The sequence below is a fragment of the Saccopteryx bilineata genome, chromosome 7, assembly GCF_036850765.1.
Source record: "Saccopteryx bilineata isolate mSacBil1 chromosome 7, mSacBil1_pri_phased_curated, whole genome shotgun sequence".
Classification (NCBI taxonomy): domain Eukaryota; kingdom Metazoa; phylum Chordata; class Mammalia; order Chiroptera; family Emballonuridae; genus Saccopteryx; species Saccopteryx bilineata.
In genome coordinates, this window is record NC_089496.1 from 29,285,154 (window position 1) to 29,303,201 (window position 18,048).

An 18,048-nucleotide genomic window follows, 5' to 3' on the forward strand; every position below is an offset into this window, starting at 1 on the left:
TGACTGACCCAGCAGGCTTCCGTGAAAGCCTGGCCCACGTTTTCATTCACGAAATCCACCCAATGGGAATGGTTAATAAAGGGCCTGAAGCTCTACTCCAAAGGCATTTATTCCTCAGTCGGTAAAGGTGGATGTGATCCAAATTGAGCACAGGACTCAGGTGAAATGTATCATGGTGTGCCTGGATAATAGAATACTCTGCTGTAGATGTTTTTTAAAAAGTGTCTAATGGACATAAAAAGGTGGTTAGTGTTATTTCATCAGAAAAATCAACTTGATAAATTGTATGGGATGGTGCTGTTTATATTCAAAACAAATTCTGACATAGCCAAAATTATGTCTATTCAAGGTCTGAAAATTCAACTTCATGAGGGTTTTATGTAATCCTCCTATTTCTTCATGTCTAGCAGGACTGGTCTGGATTCCAGGTGCCTGGTAGGCAGCTGAGTGCCATGGAGCCAGAGGCATGCTGTAGGAGGCCACCGTCCAAATGGCAGGCTGACCAAGCTGTGGTAAGTTATGGATGTAGGGCAGATTGCGACTTTATCGTAGTGACACTCTCTCATATCATTTGCATTGTTTTTGTTGATTTCTTTTATTATTTTTATCTGTATCCAAAGGTTAGATTATATAAACTTATAATACCAAATGCGTGCTGTGTGAGATAATTTGGTATACCAGTACAGAAGGGTATAGCTGGATAGCCATATTATGAAATAATTATGTGATCAGTCACAGTAGTTTTTGTAGTGGTGTGTCCAAGGATTTGGCTTTGTTTCTCATAAATGGATGTTCATTTTGGCATGCAGGTCTACATAAGAATTTTGCCACTGAAATTAGTAATAATTATATGCTTAACATATGATAATTTATGGAAAATTTTTCAAGAATCAGTTATCCTTGTAAGGCTAGGTCACATGTCTGTGGTAGAAAGCATCAAGCAGTTAGAAGTACACCATCTATACTAAAATTTTAGTTGATTTTTAAAATGTTGTCCTTTTGGTTTTTCTCTGTTTTTAAATTTTTTTTAGAATGAATAAGTACCTTTATAAGGAATAACAGTTATAATAAGATTAAAAGGTGCAATTCAAAATTATAAAGTAACGCTTTTCTTGGAAAACTGGGGTAGAGAACTATTAGAAATGGTTTCATTCAAGTAGGAAAGTTGGCATTGCCCACCAGGTCAGGGTCCAAATGTATTAGGAAGAACCCGAGTGCCCAGGAGTGGGAACGCTGAGAAACTAACACAGTTGGTCTCTTTTCTGCTCCTCCTTTCTTGGTTTTCACAGGAACACTGTGTAATAGTCCTGCTCGTGGCCCACAGGGAGAGAACGCAGGAAGGAGAAATTAACAGAAGAAAAGGTTGGACGATCTGAGTAAGCAACATTTTTGTAGCCTGAATATTTCTGGAAGCTACCACTTATAAGCCTTATTTAGGTACAATCCTGCCTAATATTAGTGCTTGACAGTTTTTGGAGGCTTGTTAGTTACTGGCGAAGGAGGAGGCGAGGAGAGTCAGTTTCTTGGGCACAAAGTGCAGCTGTGTGCAGGGGTTCCTGCGTGTTCCACACAGACCGTAAAAATGAGTCACAGCAGTGTTCAAAACAGAAGCCACGGACCTAGCACAACTTCCTCTGCACCAGAGCTGCTCAGACTTGGATGTGCATCAAGATCAACCAAGATGTCACTGAAATGCCAGTTGGGATTCAGCAGTTCTACGATGGGGCCTAGACTCTGCCTCTCTAGCACGCTCCCAGGTAGGACTGCTGATTGCTGTCCAGGGCCTGAGCAGAACAGCTTGGGACATCTTGAACAATAATGCTCTTAAGTTAATTGGTCTATGGAGAGCAGAGAAGGAACCATTCCACCTGGTCTCATTAGGCTACTGCTTTGATCAGCTGCTGGAAGGGCACCGGACTGATTGCTATAGACAATGAGCAAAGTCAACTATAAGCCTAGGGGCCCTGGCCGGTTGGCTCAGTGGTAGAGCATCGGCCTGGCGTGCAGGAGTCCCGGGTTCGATTCCTGGCCAGGGCACACAGGAAAAGTGCCCATCTGCCTCTCCACCCCTCCCCCTCTCCTTCCTTTCTGTCTCTCTCTTCCCCTCCCTCAGCCAAGGCTCCATTAGAGCAAAGTTGGCCCGGGCGCTGAGGATGGCTCTATGGCCTCTGCCTCAGGCGTTAGAATGACTCTGGTTGTAGATGGGCAGAGCATCACCCCCTGGTGGGCATGCCAGGTGGATCTGGTCGGGTGCATGCGGGAGTCTATCTGACTGCCTCCCAGTTTCCAGCTTCAGAAAAATACAAATATATATATATATATATATATGCCTAGGACAGCACTGACTGACTGGCACCTAAAATGACCAATAAACCAGAAGAAGTATGAAAAAATAATATTTTTAAATTCTCATAAGGAGGAGAAGAATATCATACCTGTGACCTTAATCAGAGAATAAGTACAAACAGACAACAGCTGAGAACAGAATAGCTGGTCAGTCTCAGGTGAGAGACTTTTCGGTGTTCTGAGTAAGTGGGTCCCACATTCTCAACAGATCCCTCCATGAGCCCCCAGGGAGGCCACACACCTTTGCTGAGAAGAAAAGCAGAGGGCCTTTCCTGTCGCCTGCATCATTTTTCCTGCTCTGGTTTTATCTTGGGAGCCTTGGGATCGGAGAAACTTTCCCAGTTCGTTTTCTTCTTGAGACAAGACTGATGAAGAAAAGACCAAAAGAAGCCATGAACAATGAGCATGTTTATTACAGAGGGAAGCAGAGTGACAAATCACAAGGTCCTCTCTCTTCTCGAGTCAAAAATGAGAGAAATAAAATCCAAGTGACAGGCTACAAGGTAAGCTCCCCACCCCCTCCCTCTAACTTTCATGCTGTTCTTCCATGTACAAAACCGAGAGATCAAATTCACTCGACTACATCTGTCACTGCGTTTGGTGCCCTGTAATCAGAACCAGAGAATGACCTCTGTCCTGTAAAGCGAGCTGATAATGTGCTGCTTCGAGCTGAATTGAGAAAGTTGAGTTTGTCAAGTATGACTGTGGGAATATTTAGTGGCTGCCTATAATGGAGGCCCAGTCCCCTTCTGTTTTTCACTCTTGCTGACTTTTTGATCTCTGCTTTCTGAGTTACATCCTCCTTGATTGTGAAGCAATTCGAACACCTCTACCCATGACGGAGGGTTTTGGTTGGTGGTGGGGGATGAGGAGTGAGGGGGGAGACGGATGACTTGCTGGATTTTTTCAATGCAGAGCTGGAACCGAATCTGGATCAGCTATGCCTAATCTTGGTTTTAGAATTGTATAATTGACCTACATCATTATATTAGTTCCTGGTACAGAACATAATAATTTGATATTTATATTGGTCCTTATTTTTAAAGACAACCTCAGATGATACTCTTGGTGAGATAGTGACTGGTACAAGTTTTCTACAGATTGATTTGGCAGTAAATACAAATGTCTCCTGTCATTGCCCTTCTGTTAGTACATCCCAAGGAAGTGGTAAAATGGACAGAAAGATGTATATATAAAGATACCGGCCCTGCCAGGTAGCTCAGATTAAAGCGTCCTCCTGATACGCCAAGGTGTGGGTTCAATCCCTGATCAGGGCACGTACAAGAATCAACCAATGCATACATAAATAAGTGGAACAACAAATCGATGTATTTCTCTCTCTCTCTCCCTTCCTCCCTAATATCAATTTTTAAAAAAAGATCATTGTAGCATCATTATTTATAATAGCAAAACACTCTGTCCCTGTAGCGGAGATTGTTTAATCAAACACAGGGCACCCACACAATGAACAGTGAGTTGTAACACAGCCACTGGTCCTCAATACACAATCACCGACAGCTGAGCAAGGAGTGATGTAAGCTTCCAGAAATGTATTTTTCTCTAAACATAGCATTTGCTATGGACATACTCTGAACACTACTACTCTTATTTCGCATTGCTGTACTGATGCTTTTACACATCACGTGTTTCTAAAACTGCTTTTTAAATGCTACTGGAATTCTTGTCTGTTTTCAGTAACCATCCAGACTTCTTTCAGAAAGCACCCCATTTCTGACCCACCCTCTCCAACAATGGCTACAGAATGTTAGCCAGGAACCAGAAATCCAAAGGTGAAGGTTGAACGCCCTATGGCTTCCTTACTAATTTGCGACCTTGGTTCATTCACTCTAAACATTCCAGAGGAGAAGCTTTTAGAAGCCGTTCTTTGTGGGAGATGAATGACTATCCCCTTTCTGTCTCTCAGATTCAAGTTCACTGGTCAAAGTCCAGCTCAAAGAAGTAGTGATCGATCCCCGTTTCTCGGTGCTAGCAATGCCCTCTGAATATCGGTGTTAGTGTTAGTGAGTAGGTGGGTGTGTGTCTATCTCCTATGGGACTCGAAGGTGTCTCAGGAAAGGGACCTCATGCAAACTATGGATCCTCCACATAAATGCTTATTAAACTAACTATAATTTCCCCCTTGTTATCCTTGTACACTGTCTTTCACTTTCAATGTTTATTTGACATTTATGCCATGGTTCTCTGTAGCTTTAAAAAAATTCCTATAAGACGTCTTGTTGTTTTTTTAATGCCTTTTACTCCTTCTCTTTACTTTCTAATGTGAGACCCACTCAATTTCACAAATAATCTTTCCCTGTGGGAAGCCATTTCATGTTTTTGTTCACAATAGCATGAGGCTACTGCCACCTATTTTACCTTGAAGCCTCAAGTCACATACAAATGAACACATTTAGCTTCAAGCTAAGAAGAAATCAATTCAAGGAACGTACATGATTGCATGGTTGGTGAAATGTACTCTTTCCTAAATAAACCTAGAAGGTTGAAGCATTTGAAAAATCATTTTTGGTTACTTTGTGCACTTGAGAATTGAACTTGGGGTGGTAAATTGGTTTCATTTTAAGAGCCAGACTGATTAACTGGCAGTGCTGCTCAGAGGGTGACTGGAGAAAGTTTGAGCTGAATCATCATCAACCCTGGCCAGATAGTTCAGTTGGTTGGAGCTTCGTCTGAAAGCATGGGGGTTGCTGGTTCGATCCCCGGTAAGGTCATATACAGGGACAGATCTATGTTCCTGTCTATCTCTCTCTCTTCCTCTCTCACTAAAAATCAATCAATAAAATTTTTTAAAAAGCTTGAGCCACATCAGGCATCCAAGTAGTGATAGCCATTGTTTTCTGAGATGTTTGTTCCCTTAATGTTAATTTTAAAATCCAAATGTTGAAATTAACTTATGGACCTTTAAAATTCTTCTAAGGTAATAGATAACTCAAAAGTTTATACTGACTACAAGTTTTCACTTCACTGAGGTTTACAAATGCAGAGACAACTAAAAACCTATGCATATTTAATTGCTGCCTAGATTTGCAGATGTGCCCTAAAAAGGCAACTAAAGAACTGTAAAAGCAATTACCCTGGCAGCATTATTTCGCTCAGCACAGAGTGAATTAGTTTATGGGTGATCTTATACAAACGAACAAGACACACGGGGTACCTGCTCTAATGAAGCTTACGTTCAAGCAGCAGCAGATAGGAAATAAAACAAATACAGAATCACTAACTCAATACCATAAAGAGTAAGAGAGACGAGCAGCTGCTTTGGACTGGTGGTCAAGGAAGTTCTCTGAGCAGGTGATCATGAAGTTGAACCCTGAAGGTCAAGAAGGGACCACTCCTGAAATGATCAGGCAGGGACACTTCACACAGAGGAAACAGTGAGTGCAAAGGCCTCAGGTCCCATGGCGGATGAAGACAAATGTGGCTGGAGGGGTGAGTTGGTCCGATCACGTAGGAATCTATAAGCCACGGTCTGGGAGTTTGGATCTTATTTAAAGTGCTACTGGAGGATTTTCGGCAGAGAAGCCATAGGTTCCAATGTACATTTTGAAAAACTTTTAATTTTGAAATAACTTTAGGCTTACAGAAAAACTGCAAGTGGAATAGAGTTTCTGGATACCCTTCCTCAGCATCCCCGGATGTTAGCATTTTACATAACACATGGCACACGATCACAGCCAGGGAACTGACACTGGTACACGACTATTGGCTAAACCGCAGCCTTATTTAAATTCCACCAGGTTTCCCATCATTCTGTTCCAGGATCCAGTCCAGGATCCTGCACTGCATCGAGCTGCTGCGTCTCCCTAGTCTCCTCCAGTCTGGGACAGCGCCGTTTCTCTTCTCTCTCACGCCCGTGATGCCCTGTGTGGGCACCTGTCAGGTCTTGGGCAGAATTGCCCCCGCAGTGGGCTTGTCTGATTTCTCACTGTGACACCGGGGTACAGGTTTGGGGCAAAGAACCCACACAGCTGAGTGCATGGTATCAGGCCTGCATGTGGTCAACACGCATTATCCCTGGGGAGGTTCACCTCGATCACTTCTTTGGGTGCGGTCGACTGAATGTCTACTGTGAAATTATAATTTTTTTTCCCTTTTTTGTAATTATTATAAATCTTGGGGGGAGAATACACAAGACTATGCAAATATCCTGTTTCTCCTCAAACTTTCCTGAATTATGACATCTTTCAGAGCATCCCAACTGTCACAGTTGCTATGGTCACGTTTGCCTCATGATGATTTTGTGGCTTTCTCAGCCTTTCTCTATTTATTCACTGGAGTTATTTTATAAGGAAGGACTGCGTCTCTCCTCCTTATTTGTTGATTTACATATAGACTTTATAGATATTTGACTTTATGGGTTGTAATCCATTAGTCATTATTTGTTTTGCTGCTCAAATTGTCCCTGCTTTGACGGTTGGGAGCCCCACGACAGCGCCCGGACCGCTCCGTGACTGCAGCGCAGACAGTGGGCTGGAAGAGGCAAAGCAGGCAGGGAGTCAGGAAGCTGCCGCGGCAAATCGGGAGGGGGAGGGGGATGCCTGAGCTGAGAGCGCGGCAGTGAAGATGGAGGGAGGAAGGGGACCTGAACTCTGTGTTGATGACAAAGTAAACCCGTGATTGAGACTGACCAAATAGGGGACAGAGAAGTGGTGGGTGTGGCTGTATCGTGTATGTTGTTTCCTCATTGCTCAAGACGGTGGAGTTACCCGCCCTGGAGAAGTTTTAGCTCAAACACTTAGTACATAGCAACATAGACAGTTTATAGAATTCTGCCTCTAAGTCCTAGGATTTTGTACTTATCCCCAAAAAGTCTTAGTAAAAGACCCCCAAAGAAGGAAAATTTTCAATTGTTAATTTGTGATTGTTGGGAAAAGGTTTGACAGCAGACAGAAACAGAAAAAAACATCCCATTTAGTCTCAGAAATATAGAAAGTGTACTATTAAATCACCTTCAAATAGAAATAGAAAAGCATAGTAACATACAACTGGATATTAGCATTTCAGAGATATGCTCATGCGTTTAAGCCAGATGAGCACAGGAAAGTCTGCTTCTCTAGTAACCCAATATCCAACATAAGAAATATTGAGGCCCTGGCCGGTTGGCTCAGTGGTAGAGTGTCGGCCTGGCATGCGGGGGACCCGGGTTCGATTCCCGGCCAGGGCACATAGAAGAGGCACCCATTTGCTTCTCCACCCCCACCCCCTCCTTCCTCTCTGTCTCTCTCTTCCCCTCCCGCAGCCAAGGCTCCATTGGAGCAAAGATGGCCCGGGCGCTGGGGATGGCTCCTTGGCCTCTGCCCCAGGCGCTAGAGTGGCTCTGGTTGCAGCAGAGCGACGCCCCGGAGGGGCAGAGCATCGCCCCCTGGTGGGCAGAGCGTCACCCCTGGTGGGCGTGCCGGGTGGATCCCGGTCGGCTGGTGGGCGTGCCGGGTGGATCCCGGTCGGGCGCATGCGGGAGTCTGTCTGACTGTCTCTCCTCATTTCCAGCTTCAGAAAAATAGAAAAAGAAAAAAAAAAAAGAAATATTGATAAAGAAGTACTGTCAGTAAGACATTGCCAATGCACTAATTGTATGTGCCTTCTCTCTCCATTTGGTCATTTTAAAAATAATAAAATTAGAAATAGAGCCAGGGCAATAAAACAAAACAAAACAAAACAAACAAACAAAACCTAGTTTAAAAAAATCCCAAGATTTAAAAACTGAGAAAACGTTTTAATAATTAGAAAAATAAATGGCTTGTACTTAATCATGGATGACCCAATATAGAATTCAACTGTTACGGTACTTGTAAGATATATAGCCCGTGTAAAGGGTTTCTGATAAAATATTTAAAGACCCTCTTCCCTACTTCTTACAGGGCAAAAAAAGACGCTCCTAACTACCAGGGACTTTGTCTTACCTCCTAAACATATGATACAGTAAGGCAAAATATTCTATTTCTTACTATCTAACTGGTGAATATTTATACGTATGGTATACTTACAACATATTCTCTTTTGATAGAGTACAATTGCTTTAGACAAGTCCAAACAGGTTCTCTGGATTGAGTGAAATAGCTGTAATAAAAAATACAAACAAAATGCCAAATAAAACAGACAGCAGTGAAATAAAAATATTTAATTACATTGAACATATAACCATAGTGTTTGACTTGCCCACTAAAAACAGGCCCGCGTGCTAAGTGTGCCTGATGTTCTGTGGTGGACGATGCAGAAGCTGCGGCCAAAGCCTTCCTATGTGCTCCTGTGGCTCCGTGTTTATTGGAATTTATCATCTCTGCAATCCAAAGTATGACCTGCAGAACAGTGACTTCCTCCAGACAATTGAAACGATAGCTGATAAACAGAAATTCTAAGGGAAGGGCCCAATTAGAGGACTTGGTACACAGGAGACCCAGTATTCCCTCATAATCTAATTTATTTATTTATTTTTACCACTTGCTGTCTTTTTTCCTATTTTAATGGAGAACCTGTCAATTAAGCATCATATTTAAAACATAAAATTAGCTTAGTTTGTGATCCTAATGTCTTTTATGGCATGCTGTAACAACTCTATAAAAAAAAGCAAACAAAACTCTATCAGCTGAACATTCTGTTTAGAAGACATCTGGGAAAATGGAATTAACCTGGCAGCCTCATCACTCCTTATTTTCCCAGTGATTTCATAAAACATGCAGAGAGGAAAGCTAATGTCATGCGATGGCCACGACAGAGGAAGTGAGGGGAAAAGCAGGTGGGCTGGACTTTTAACTCATGGTGAACTGGGCTTTGCTTCAGAAACTGAGACAGCTCAATAGAGGACAGAACAGAAGCTTCACACTGTCTCCACCAATGCACTGGCCTGGGCTGGTATCTCTCAGGAAACCTGGCAGACGAGCGTTCTGCCCCTGAAGAGCCACCCGATGTGACAGGGCAAGGCCTTGCCTCTGTCTCCGAGCTCACTGGCCCTGGTGCTGTAGCAATTATACTCTGGTAGTAGAAAGCCCTTCACTCTTTTAATCAAATTAGGTGATATGCTTCATAATATATATGACCAAATTAACAAAAACGGAGGCATACATCTATACTTAAAAGATTAAAACTATTCCCAGGAATGTTTAATATGTTAAAACTTGGACACAAAGAGTACACATTTGGCCCTGGCCAGTTGGCTCCATGGTAGGGCGTCAGCCTGGCGTGCAGAAGTCCCGGGTTCGATTCCCGGCCAGGGCACACAGGAGAAGCGCCCATCTGCTTCTCCACCCCTCCCCCTCTCCTTCCTCTCTGTCTCTCTCTTCCCCTCCCACAGCCAAGGCTCCATTGGAGCAAAGATGACCCGGGCGCTGGGGATGGCTCCTTGGCCTCTGCCCCAGGCGCTAGAGTGGCTCTGGTCGCAACAGAAGCGACGCCCCGGAGGGGCAGAGCATGGCCCCCTGGTGGGCAGAGCGTCGCCCCCTGGTGGGAGTGCCGGGTGGATCCCGGTCAGGCACATGCGGGAGTCTGTCTGACTGTCTCTCCCCGTTTCCGGCTTCAGAGAAATACGAAAAAGGAAAAAAAAAAAAAAAAAAGAGTACACATTTTACTAAATCTCATTTTATTATAATGCACCCTCTACCTCTTTAGAAAAGAAAAGCAACAACAAAACAAAGCAACAACCTTTTACCAGAAAACAAAATAGGAAAACCAGCAGGCTGAGTCTGTTTCTTACCAAATCCTTGATATCAGTATTCTGGGTCGCAAACCACCAACACATGGTAATTCATAAATTATGGTCAGGATCTGATCTGTTGTTACTGTTTAGTTTTTTTTAAAACTGAAGTCTAAATTAAATGCAATAAAATGCACAGCTCTGCAGGGTTCAGTTCTGTGAGTTTGACAATTGTATACAATCACTCTTGTAACCGCACCCAAAATAAGATGAGAAACATTTCCACATCCAGTCAGTCTCCTGTGCTAAGCACCCACTAAAAGACACCTGTCAGGTTAGTCTTGTGTGTTTTTGTACTTAGGAGCTATTTTTGAGAAAATTATTTTATTAACAAGCTATTTTAACAAATACTTAAACTTAGAGCAACATTTCTACCTTAACTTCCCAACAGATTGTAATGAAACCTGACCATTATTCTATTCAATAGCTTGGTACTAGCTTTCTGTGCCGGTAGCATAGAAGTTCTTGTTCCATCGGCTTCCCCTGTATGGGTAACAGTGTAAGACCAGATCAAAATGGTTTGCATATCACTTTCATGTGTTTAATTGATGGAATCCAGTCTCTATAAACATCAACACCAGTATTAACATTTCTGCAGCAGAAACCTCTGTCATGTGTAAAATGGTTAGTCACAGCTAACAGTTGGATGCTCTGTGGCTAGGACAGCAACTATTTGATTAAAGTGTAGTTCAGGGGTCCCCAAACTTTTTACACAGGGGGCAAGTTCACTGTCTCTCAGACTATTGGAGGGCTGGACTATAAAAAAAAAGTATGAATAAATCCCTATGCACACTGCACATATCTTATTTTAAAGTAAAAAAACAAAACGGGAACAAATACAATATTTAAAATAAAGAACAAGTAAATTTAAATCTACAAACTGACCAGTATTTCAATGGGAACTATGAGCCTGTTTTTGGCTAATAAGAAGGTCAATGTGCTCCTCTCACTGACCACCAATGAAAGAGGTGTCCCTTCTGGAAGTGCGGCGGGGGCCAGATAAATGGCCATAGTTTGGGGACCCCTGGTGTAGTTAACTTGGTAAAAATGCTTCTGCAAAAGTCTAAGAATAAATATAAAATAGCTGTATTGCGTGTAATGCACTAATAATTAACATGTGGAATTCATTCACTAGGGTGTTAAAAAGAGAAACAAAGCTATAAGATGTGAAAAGCATAAGCTACTTAAACTCGTTTTAACTTACTTGGAATACTAAAATCAGAACAGATACCTCAGGTGGTACTTTTCTCCATCGGAGCAATCTGCATGAGAACATCCTGTCTAACCCAGCTTTTTGAAATCCTGAGGCTTTTGTTTTAGTCCCATTAAATGTTCAGCTTGGGCCCTGGCCGGTTGGCTCAGCGGTAGAGCGTCGGCCTAGCGTGCGGAGGACCCGGGTTCGATTCCCGGCCAGGGCACACAGGAGAAGCGCCCATTTGCTTCTCCACCCCTCCGCCGCGCTTTCCTCTCTGTCTCTCTCTTCCCCTCCCGCAGCCAAGGCTCCATTGGAGCAAAAATGGCCCGGGCACTGGGGATGGCTCCTTGGCCGCTGCCCCAGGTGCTAGAGTGGCTCTGGTCGCAACATGGCGACGCCCAGGATGGGCAGAGCATCGCCCCCTGGTGGGCAGAGCGTCGCCCCATGGTGGGCGTGCCGGGTGGATCCCGGTCGGGCGCATGCGGGAGTCTGTCTGACTGTCTCTCCCTGTTTCCAGCTTCAGAAAAATGAAAAAAAAAAAAAAAAAAAAAAAAAAAATGTTCAGCTTATTAACTTTAGCTTATATATTAAATCTGGAGATCACTTTGAATTTTTATCAGGTCATGTAGCATATTTTTCCTCTCAGCGCCCTGCCATTCACAGAATTCTGCTGTTTACATTGCAATCTAAACTACTGGCAGAATGTCCAAAAAACACAGGGAGTCCGTGGGCCTTCCACCTGTGATATTGGTATTCCAGGTGCAACCAGATACAAATTCAGCTCACTGTATTATTAACTAGTCTAACGAAATAGCTGCTTCACTAAGTCATTCTAGAATTTTCCTGGGTAGAACACCAAGCTTACTAGGCTCTACTTTCCAGGATCCTCCCTATCATCCTTTTTTCTTTTGGTAAATGTAAACATTTGCAAACCCTAGTGTTGCCATCACTAGTGGGGGTTCTTTAATTGCATTGATAGATTTCAGCAAACTCTACTGAGAATGTACCACATGCCATGCATTTGAACTAAGTGCAAAAAATAACAACAACAATTATAACAAAAAAAAATCAAACAAATTAACTGAGGCATATGAGTAGTTATAGGAAAATCTGTTAGGTTTCTTTTAAAAGACCAGGCAGGGATTGAATTGATCTGATCCTAGATCGTCCGCATGAACTAGTTGTTCACAATGGATTTTCAAATCTAAAGCACACCTATGCGTGCCCAGATGGGTCCACTCTAGGACCATGACCCAGGCCAGGTGGCTGTGTAGAGAGGTGTCAAGTGCTCACCTCCAGCTTGGCATCCAGGTCAGCGTCCGAAGCCACCACGTGCTCATCTTCCTTCTTCCCCGTGGCTTTGATCAAGACCTGCTTCGCCTCCCAGTACTTCTGCTGCATCTTGTTTACGACCGACTTCTCCTGAGCGCATCGGTCCTGCAGGTCCCAGGGGTAGCTGCTGAAACACATTCAAGGAACTATTTCATTCATGGCTTTCACAATGACTGAGATATTTCAGTGTGAAAGAACTTATTTAAACCTTGTACGGCGGTCCTTGGGTTATGACAATCTCGATGTATGACGTTTTGAATTTATGACGCTCACTCCCATAAAAACTTTAAAAAATTGAAGGAATTTTTTTATCCTCATTTTTTGGTCATTTTTTTCCTGTTACTACAGTGTAGTGTACAGTACAGTATATTTGTCTTTTTCCTTTTTCTGTGGCTTAGTTGTGTTTTTGTGTTCTAGATTATGATTTTACAACTGTGTTAGGCTAGGTAAGTGACTTAGGCGAGGGTGTGCTTCAACTTATATCAAAATTCAGGTTATGTCACTGTCCTAGGATAGAACTGTGTCATAACCTGAGGACCCCCTGTATTATACATTTACAACATTAATCAACATATAAATACTTTCTTTTATGGTAATTACACCAAAAAAGTGGATCAACGCTGACTCTAAGATCTTAAAAGTTAGTGAAAAAATAAAACAATTCTTGCAGGAAAAAGAGAAGCTAAACCTTGAAGAGAGTTTAGATATCAACAGGTAGGTCACAGCCTTTTTAGAAGTGGAGGGAAGTGAGGCCAAGCCAGGCAGGGTGACGGGCTCAAGTCACCCAGTGAAGCATAGATGACACACCAATATTCCTCCATGCCAGCGTCACACCAACACCAAAGTGATGGCAGAGAAGCAGAGATAAGGGGCTGAAACACAGCATGCTCAAACTCTGTCCCAGAGGGACCTAAATAGCCAAACTCATGGAGTCAGAGAGCAAGGTGGTGGCTACCAGGGGCTGGATGGGGTGAGGGGGAAATGGGAAATTCCTTATCAACAGTCAGAACGTTTCAATTCTGCCTGATGAATACAGCAGCCCTACACTGTCCACTTAAACATTGTTGTGAGGATCGATTTCTTACCAAAGTCAAATAAAATTTAAAAACATTTTTAAAAAGTTACAGATTTCTGATATTAAAACTTTAATTTTTAAAATATAAATGCTTAAAATATATTCAGGTAGTGCAGTGGATAGAGCTTCAGACAGAATGTCAAGGTTGTGGGCCTGAAACCCGAGCTTGTTGGCTTGAGCCTGGGGTCGCTGACATGATCCCAGGGCCATTAGCTCAAGCTGGCTCGACCCCGAGGTTATAGGCGTGAGCCAGAGGTCATCAGTTTGATCCCTAATCAAGAAAGGTATAAAAACCAATCAATGTACAACGAAGTGTAGAAACGAGTTGATGCTTTTCTCTCTCTCCCTTCCTCCCTCTCTCTCTCTCTCCCTCCTCTCTCTCTTTCTTCTCTCTCTCCATTCCTTTCTCTCTCTCAAAAAAAAAATTCTAAAAAAATGTACATAAGAAGAAATTAGGAAAAAAAATTGAAAATGAAATGGAATTCTGGAAGAGTGACCAGAGTGCCTCAAATATTGACAGAAAGTTTTCTGTTGGCACTCCGCCCCTCCCATGCTGTCTGCACCCTCCTGCTGTCCAAGGCCCACCTGGTCCTGCGTCTCTCCTACACGGACACACATCATATTCTCTCTCATGCTATTGCCACCATTAAAACTATGCCAGACCTGTGTCCTAAAACATTGCTTTATACTACCATTTCAACATACCTGTCTCTCAAAACCTGATGATTTATAATCTCTTCTCAGATAACGTGTCTAACTCTCAGTTCACAGACTTATTCTTGAAAAGTCATAAAGGATTTCAGATGACTTTCTTAGCAATGGTTATCTTTAGGGAAGTAGGATTGGAGGGACTTTCATGGCTTCTGCATTATTTAGCATTTTATTATAAGCTTATATAATAGAAAATAGCTATAATTTTTATATAAAAGAAAATCTCTCCTTAGAGTATGCACATTAATAGATTGGAGGACATCCATCTACCCCCAAAACTATGGTTATTTCAGGGAAATAGAATTTTCAAGAATGAGAAATTGGGTGCGCTTCTTTGCATAGTTTCTTTTTATTTCCTGTCCCCCCAAAGGTCATGGATTAACAGAAAAAAAAATTTCCATTTTCAAAAACCAAAAGGGGCTTTAGAAATCGAGTGAAATGACTTACCCCCACCCCTGTTCATTTAACAAATGAGGAACCTTAGGTTTTAAAAGGTTAAGAATCTAGAGCAGTGTTCCCCAACCCCTGGGCTGGGGACCGGTACCGGTCTGTGGCCATTTGGTACCAGTCCGCAGAGAAAAAATAAATAACTTACATTATTTCCGTTTTATTTATATTTAAGTCTGAATGATGTTTTATTTTTAAAAAATGACCAGATTCCCTCTGTTACATCCGTCTAAGACTCACTCTTGACGCTTGTCTCAGTTACATGATACATTTATCCGTCCCACCCTAAAGGCCGGTCCATGAAAATATTTTCTGACATTAAACCAGTCCATGGCCCAAAAAAGGTTGGGGACCACTGATCTAGAGTAAAGTCACACAGTATTAAAATCCAGTGCCCTGAATCCCAGTCCAGTGCTCATTTCATTGGTCCCGGCAGCCCTTGTGTTTTAGTAGCCATCAATGAAGTGGCAGAGTCAGTGGAAGAAAGACTATGGGGAAGGGCCCACTCCTTGGGGCTCTCCAAGTCTCTCTACACAAGTGACTACCTGCTTCCCGAGCCTGCTGCTCTGATATGACAGCCATTAGGAGGCTCACAGGATGGAATCACCCCCCTGTCTTAATGAGGCAAGATGGAACAATTAAAAAAAAAAAAGTCTGACAACTGTTAGTTAGAAAGCTGTCAAATGGGGACACTCAGGGAAACTAAATCCCTTAGCCATTTATTAATTACCAATTAAAAGTCATTACATGTTAAGAGATGCAAAAATTCTTTTAAAGTTTGACACTTGATATTAAAGAGGACTTGGACCTGATTGCTTTTCTACTGAGAGAGGAGGGATTAAGAAGTATATTCTTTGTTGTAATTAATTGTGCATTTGATAAATAAAAAATATGCACCACATTTTTCATGGCACAAATTAAAGGTGGTAAAACATGACAAAAACCTGCTTGCCTAATGGATCAGGGGTTCAGAGGGGTTCAGAAACACTGCTTGAAACAGATCTGGAATTTATAAGATGTTAACCACACTGTGGAGATGTATTATAGGCACATAAATATCAGTGCTAACATTGCCATATGATTACCACATCCATTTCCTTCATCATCAGTTCCAACAGTGCTTGGGTCATGAATGTTCATGAAGGTTGAAGTCATGACTATTAATTAATGAGTCAGAGTTTGTGTTCATTAATTTTATAGCTTCCCTACATAAAATTCCCTTATAATCCTAATATTAGAAGTTGTAAATAAGATAGTGATAAAAATGTATCAACTTATTACATTTGAAGAAATGGTGGTAAGAAAAGCCAACATTAGAGTCTCAAGAGAAAAGTTATATATAAAGAAATTTCTTAGAAAATATTCATTAGATGAAAATATATTTTTGGTTACTTGGATTCCATATTACACCTAATAGGGAGGGATACTAAACATGACTATATTCAGCATTAGATAGGAACTAACAAGTTATTCATTGCTAATGTGACTCTTGATTTTTTTCTATTCAGTAGACATTTATTGAGCACATACTATGCATTTTCCTCTTTCATTAGTCTTTCCCAGTTTAAAAAAGACAACAAATTACTTACCATTTGTGTCCTGACATGTTTTCTTCTCCTTTTTTTTCTATTGTTGATGATTTGGGGAGAAGGGTCAGGGAAAAAGCATAAGAGGATAAGTTATATTATAGCCTGAAATAAAACAAATATGTTTAACAGTTACACACTATATTACAATTATATGTTAACTTGACACATAAAAATTCCAATCTAAGCCACTTCTTGTTGTATTTTAGGGGCCCAACACTATTACACAATAACATTGTACATTGGTGTTGAGATTAGCTAAGGAACACTAAAATAAACATCCCAAATAAAGTTTAAGAAGTGAACAGCAGGTTGAATGAAAAAGGAAGGTTGTAGAAACTACATAAAATGAGACCATAACATGCAAAGCAGTGCTATATACTACTAAAGTATAAAACTGTCATATAGTAAAGGTACAAGGAATTACTTATGATGAACAATAAATTCCATATAACAGTTACCACTGCAGTGGGGGTGAGGGACATTATTCGAGGTGTATGCAGGGACTTCAACTGTACCCACAGTGTTCTCTGTGTCTGGCTAGGTGGCGAGTATATTGCATCTGTATGCTTCTTTAGAGATTTGAAATATTTGCATAAACAGTATTAAAAAAAAATGGGCCCTGACCGGTTGGCTCAGCGGTAGAGCGTCGGCCTGGCGTGCGGGGGACCCGGGTTCGATTCCCAGCCAGGGCACACAGGAGAAGCGCCCATTTGCTTCTCCACCCCCCCTTCCTCTCTGTCTCTCTCTTCCCCTCCCGCAGCCAAGGCTCCATTGGAGCAAAGATGGCCCGGGCGCTGGGGATGGCTCCTCGGCCTCTGCCCCAGGCGCTAGAGTGGCTCTGGTCGCGGCAGAGCGATGCCCCGGAGGGGCAGAGCATCGCCTCCTGGTGGGCAGAGCGTCGCCCCTGGTGGGCGTGCCGGGTGGATCCCGGTGGGGCGCATGCGGGAGTCTGTCTGACTGTCTCTCCCGGTTTCCAGCTTCAGAAGAAAAAAAAAAATGAACCAGCCCATTGCAAAAAAATAAACGAACAAAAAAACAACCGAACAAAAGAGTTAATTGGCTAAAATGAGATACCAAGAAGGGTGAAAAGGAGGAAACCATGTTTATTTCGGTTTTTACCAGCTTATCAGGTGCCTTTTTTGTTTGTTTGTTTTTTTTAAGATTTTTTTTTTAATTTTTAATTTTAGAGAGGAGGGGGGGGAGAGAGAGAGAGAGAAAGATAAGGGGGAGGAGCAAGAAGCATCAACTCCCATATGTGCCTTGACCAGGCAAGCCCAGGGTTTTGAACTGGCAACCTCAGTGTTTCTAGGTCGACGCTTTATCCACTGCGCCACCACAGGTCAGGCTCAGGTGCCTTTGACACTAACTCCACATACCCATTCATAGAAGCTAGCCAAGCAACAGGGAGGGGCAGAGTCAACCAACCCAGTTATACCTGCCTACCAGTTACTAGAAAGACTGGTGAGCTCACTACCTACAGGGATGGCCACCGGCCAGCCAGACTGCTGGCCGCCTGAGGGAACGCTCAGTGTCTGAGCGCTGGCTACTCCAACAAAATCGATGCAGGCGTCTCCCTTTGCCTTAGAAAGGGTCCTAACAACCAGGATCCCTAAAATGATTAAAGTTTCCTAGGCTTTTATAAAAAATG

General features: G+C 42.5%; 1 protein-coding gene and 1 long non-coding RNA gene across 16 annotated transcripts in view; one reads left to right on the forward strand and one right to left on the reverse strand.

The window, feature by feature from the left end:
• Positions 1 to 18,048, reverse strand: part of ICA1 (islet cell autoantigen 1) — a 162,753-nt gene that overhangs the window by 122,809 nt on the left and 21,896 nt on the right. For 7 of the 15 annotated variants that reach the window (XM_066239593.1, XM_066239592.1, XM_066239590.1 and 4 more), the window contains 4 exons: positions 16,401 to 16,437; positions 12,540 to 12,705; positions 8,349 to 8,421; positions 2,588 to 2,711 (listed from right to left, as the gene is read on the reverse strand). In XM_066239593.1, the coding sequence (XP_066095690.1) occupies positions 2,588 to 2,711; positions 8,349 to 8,421; positions 12,540 to 12,705; positions 16,401 to 16,437 (400 nt within the window). Of the gene's footprint in view, positions 1 to 2,587; positions 2,712 to 8,348; positions 8,422 to 12,539; positions 12,706 to 16,400; positions 16,503 to 18,048 lie in introns of all 15 variants that reach the window. The other 8 variants (XM_066239604.1, XM_066239591.1, XM_066239603.1 and 5 more) reach the window with 3 other exon arrangements.
• On the forward strand, positions 422 to 2,624 carry LOC136310730 (uncharacterized). The gene is made up of 3 exons (XR_010726604.1): positions 422 to 512; positions 1,290 to 1,376; positions 2,555 to 2,624. It is a non-coding gene; the product is annotated as an uncharacterized lncRNA (long non-coding RNA).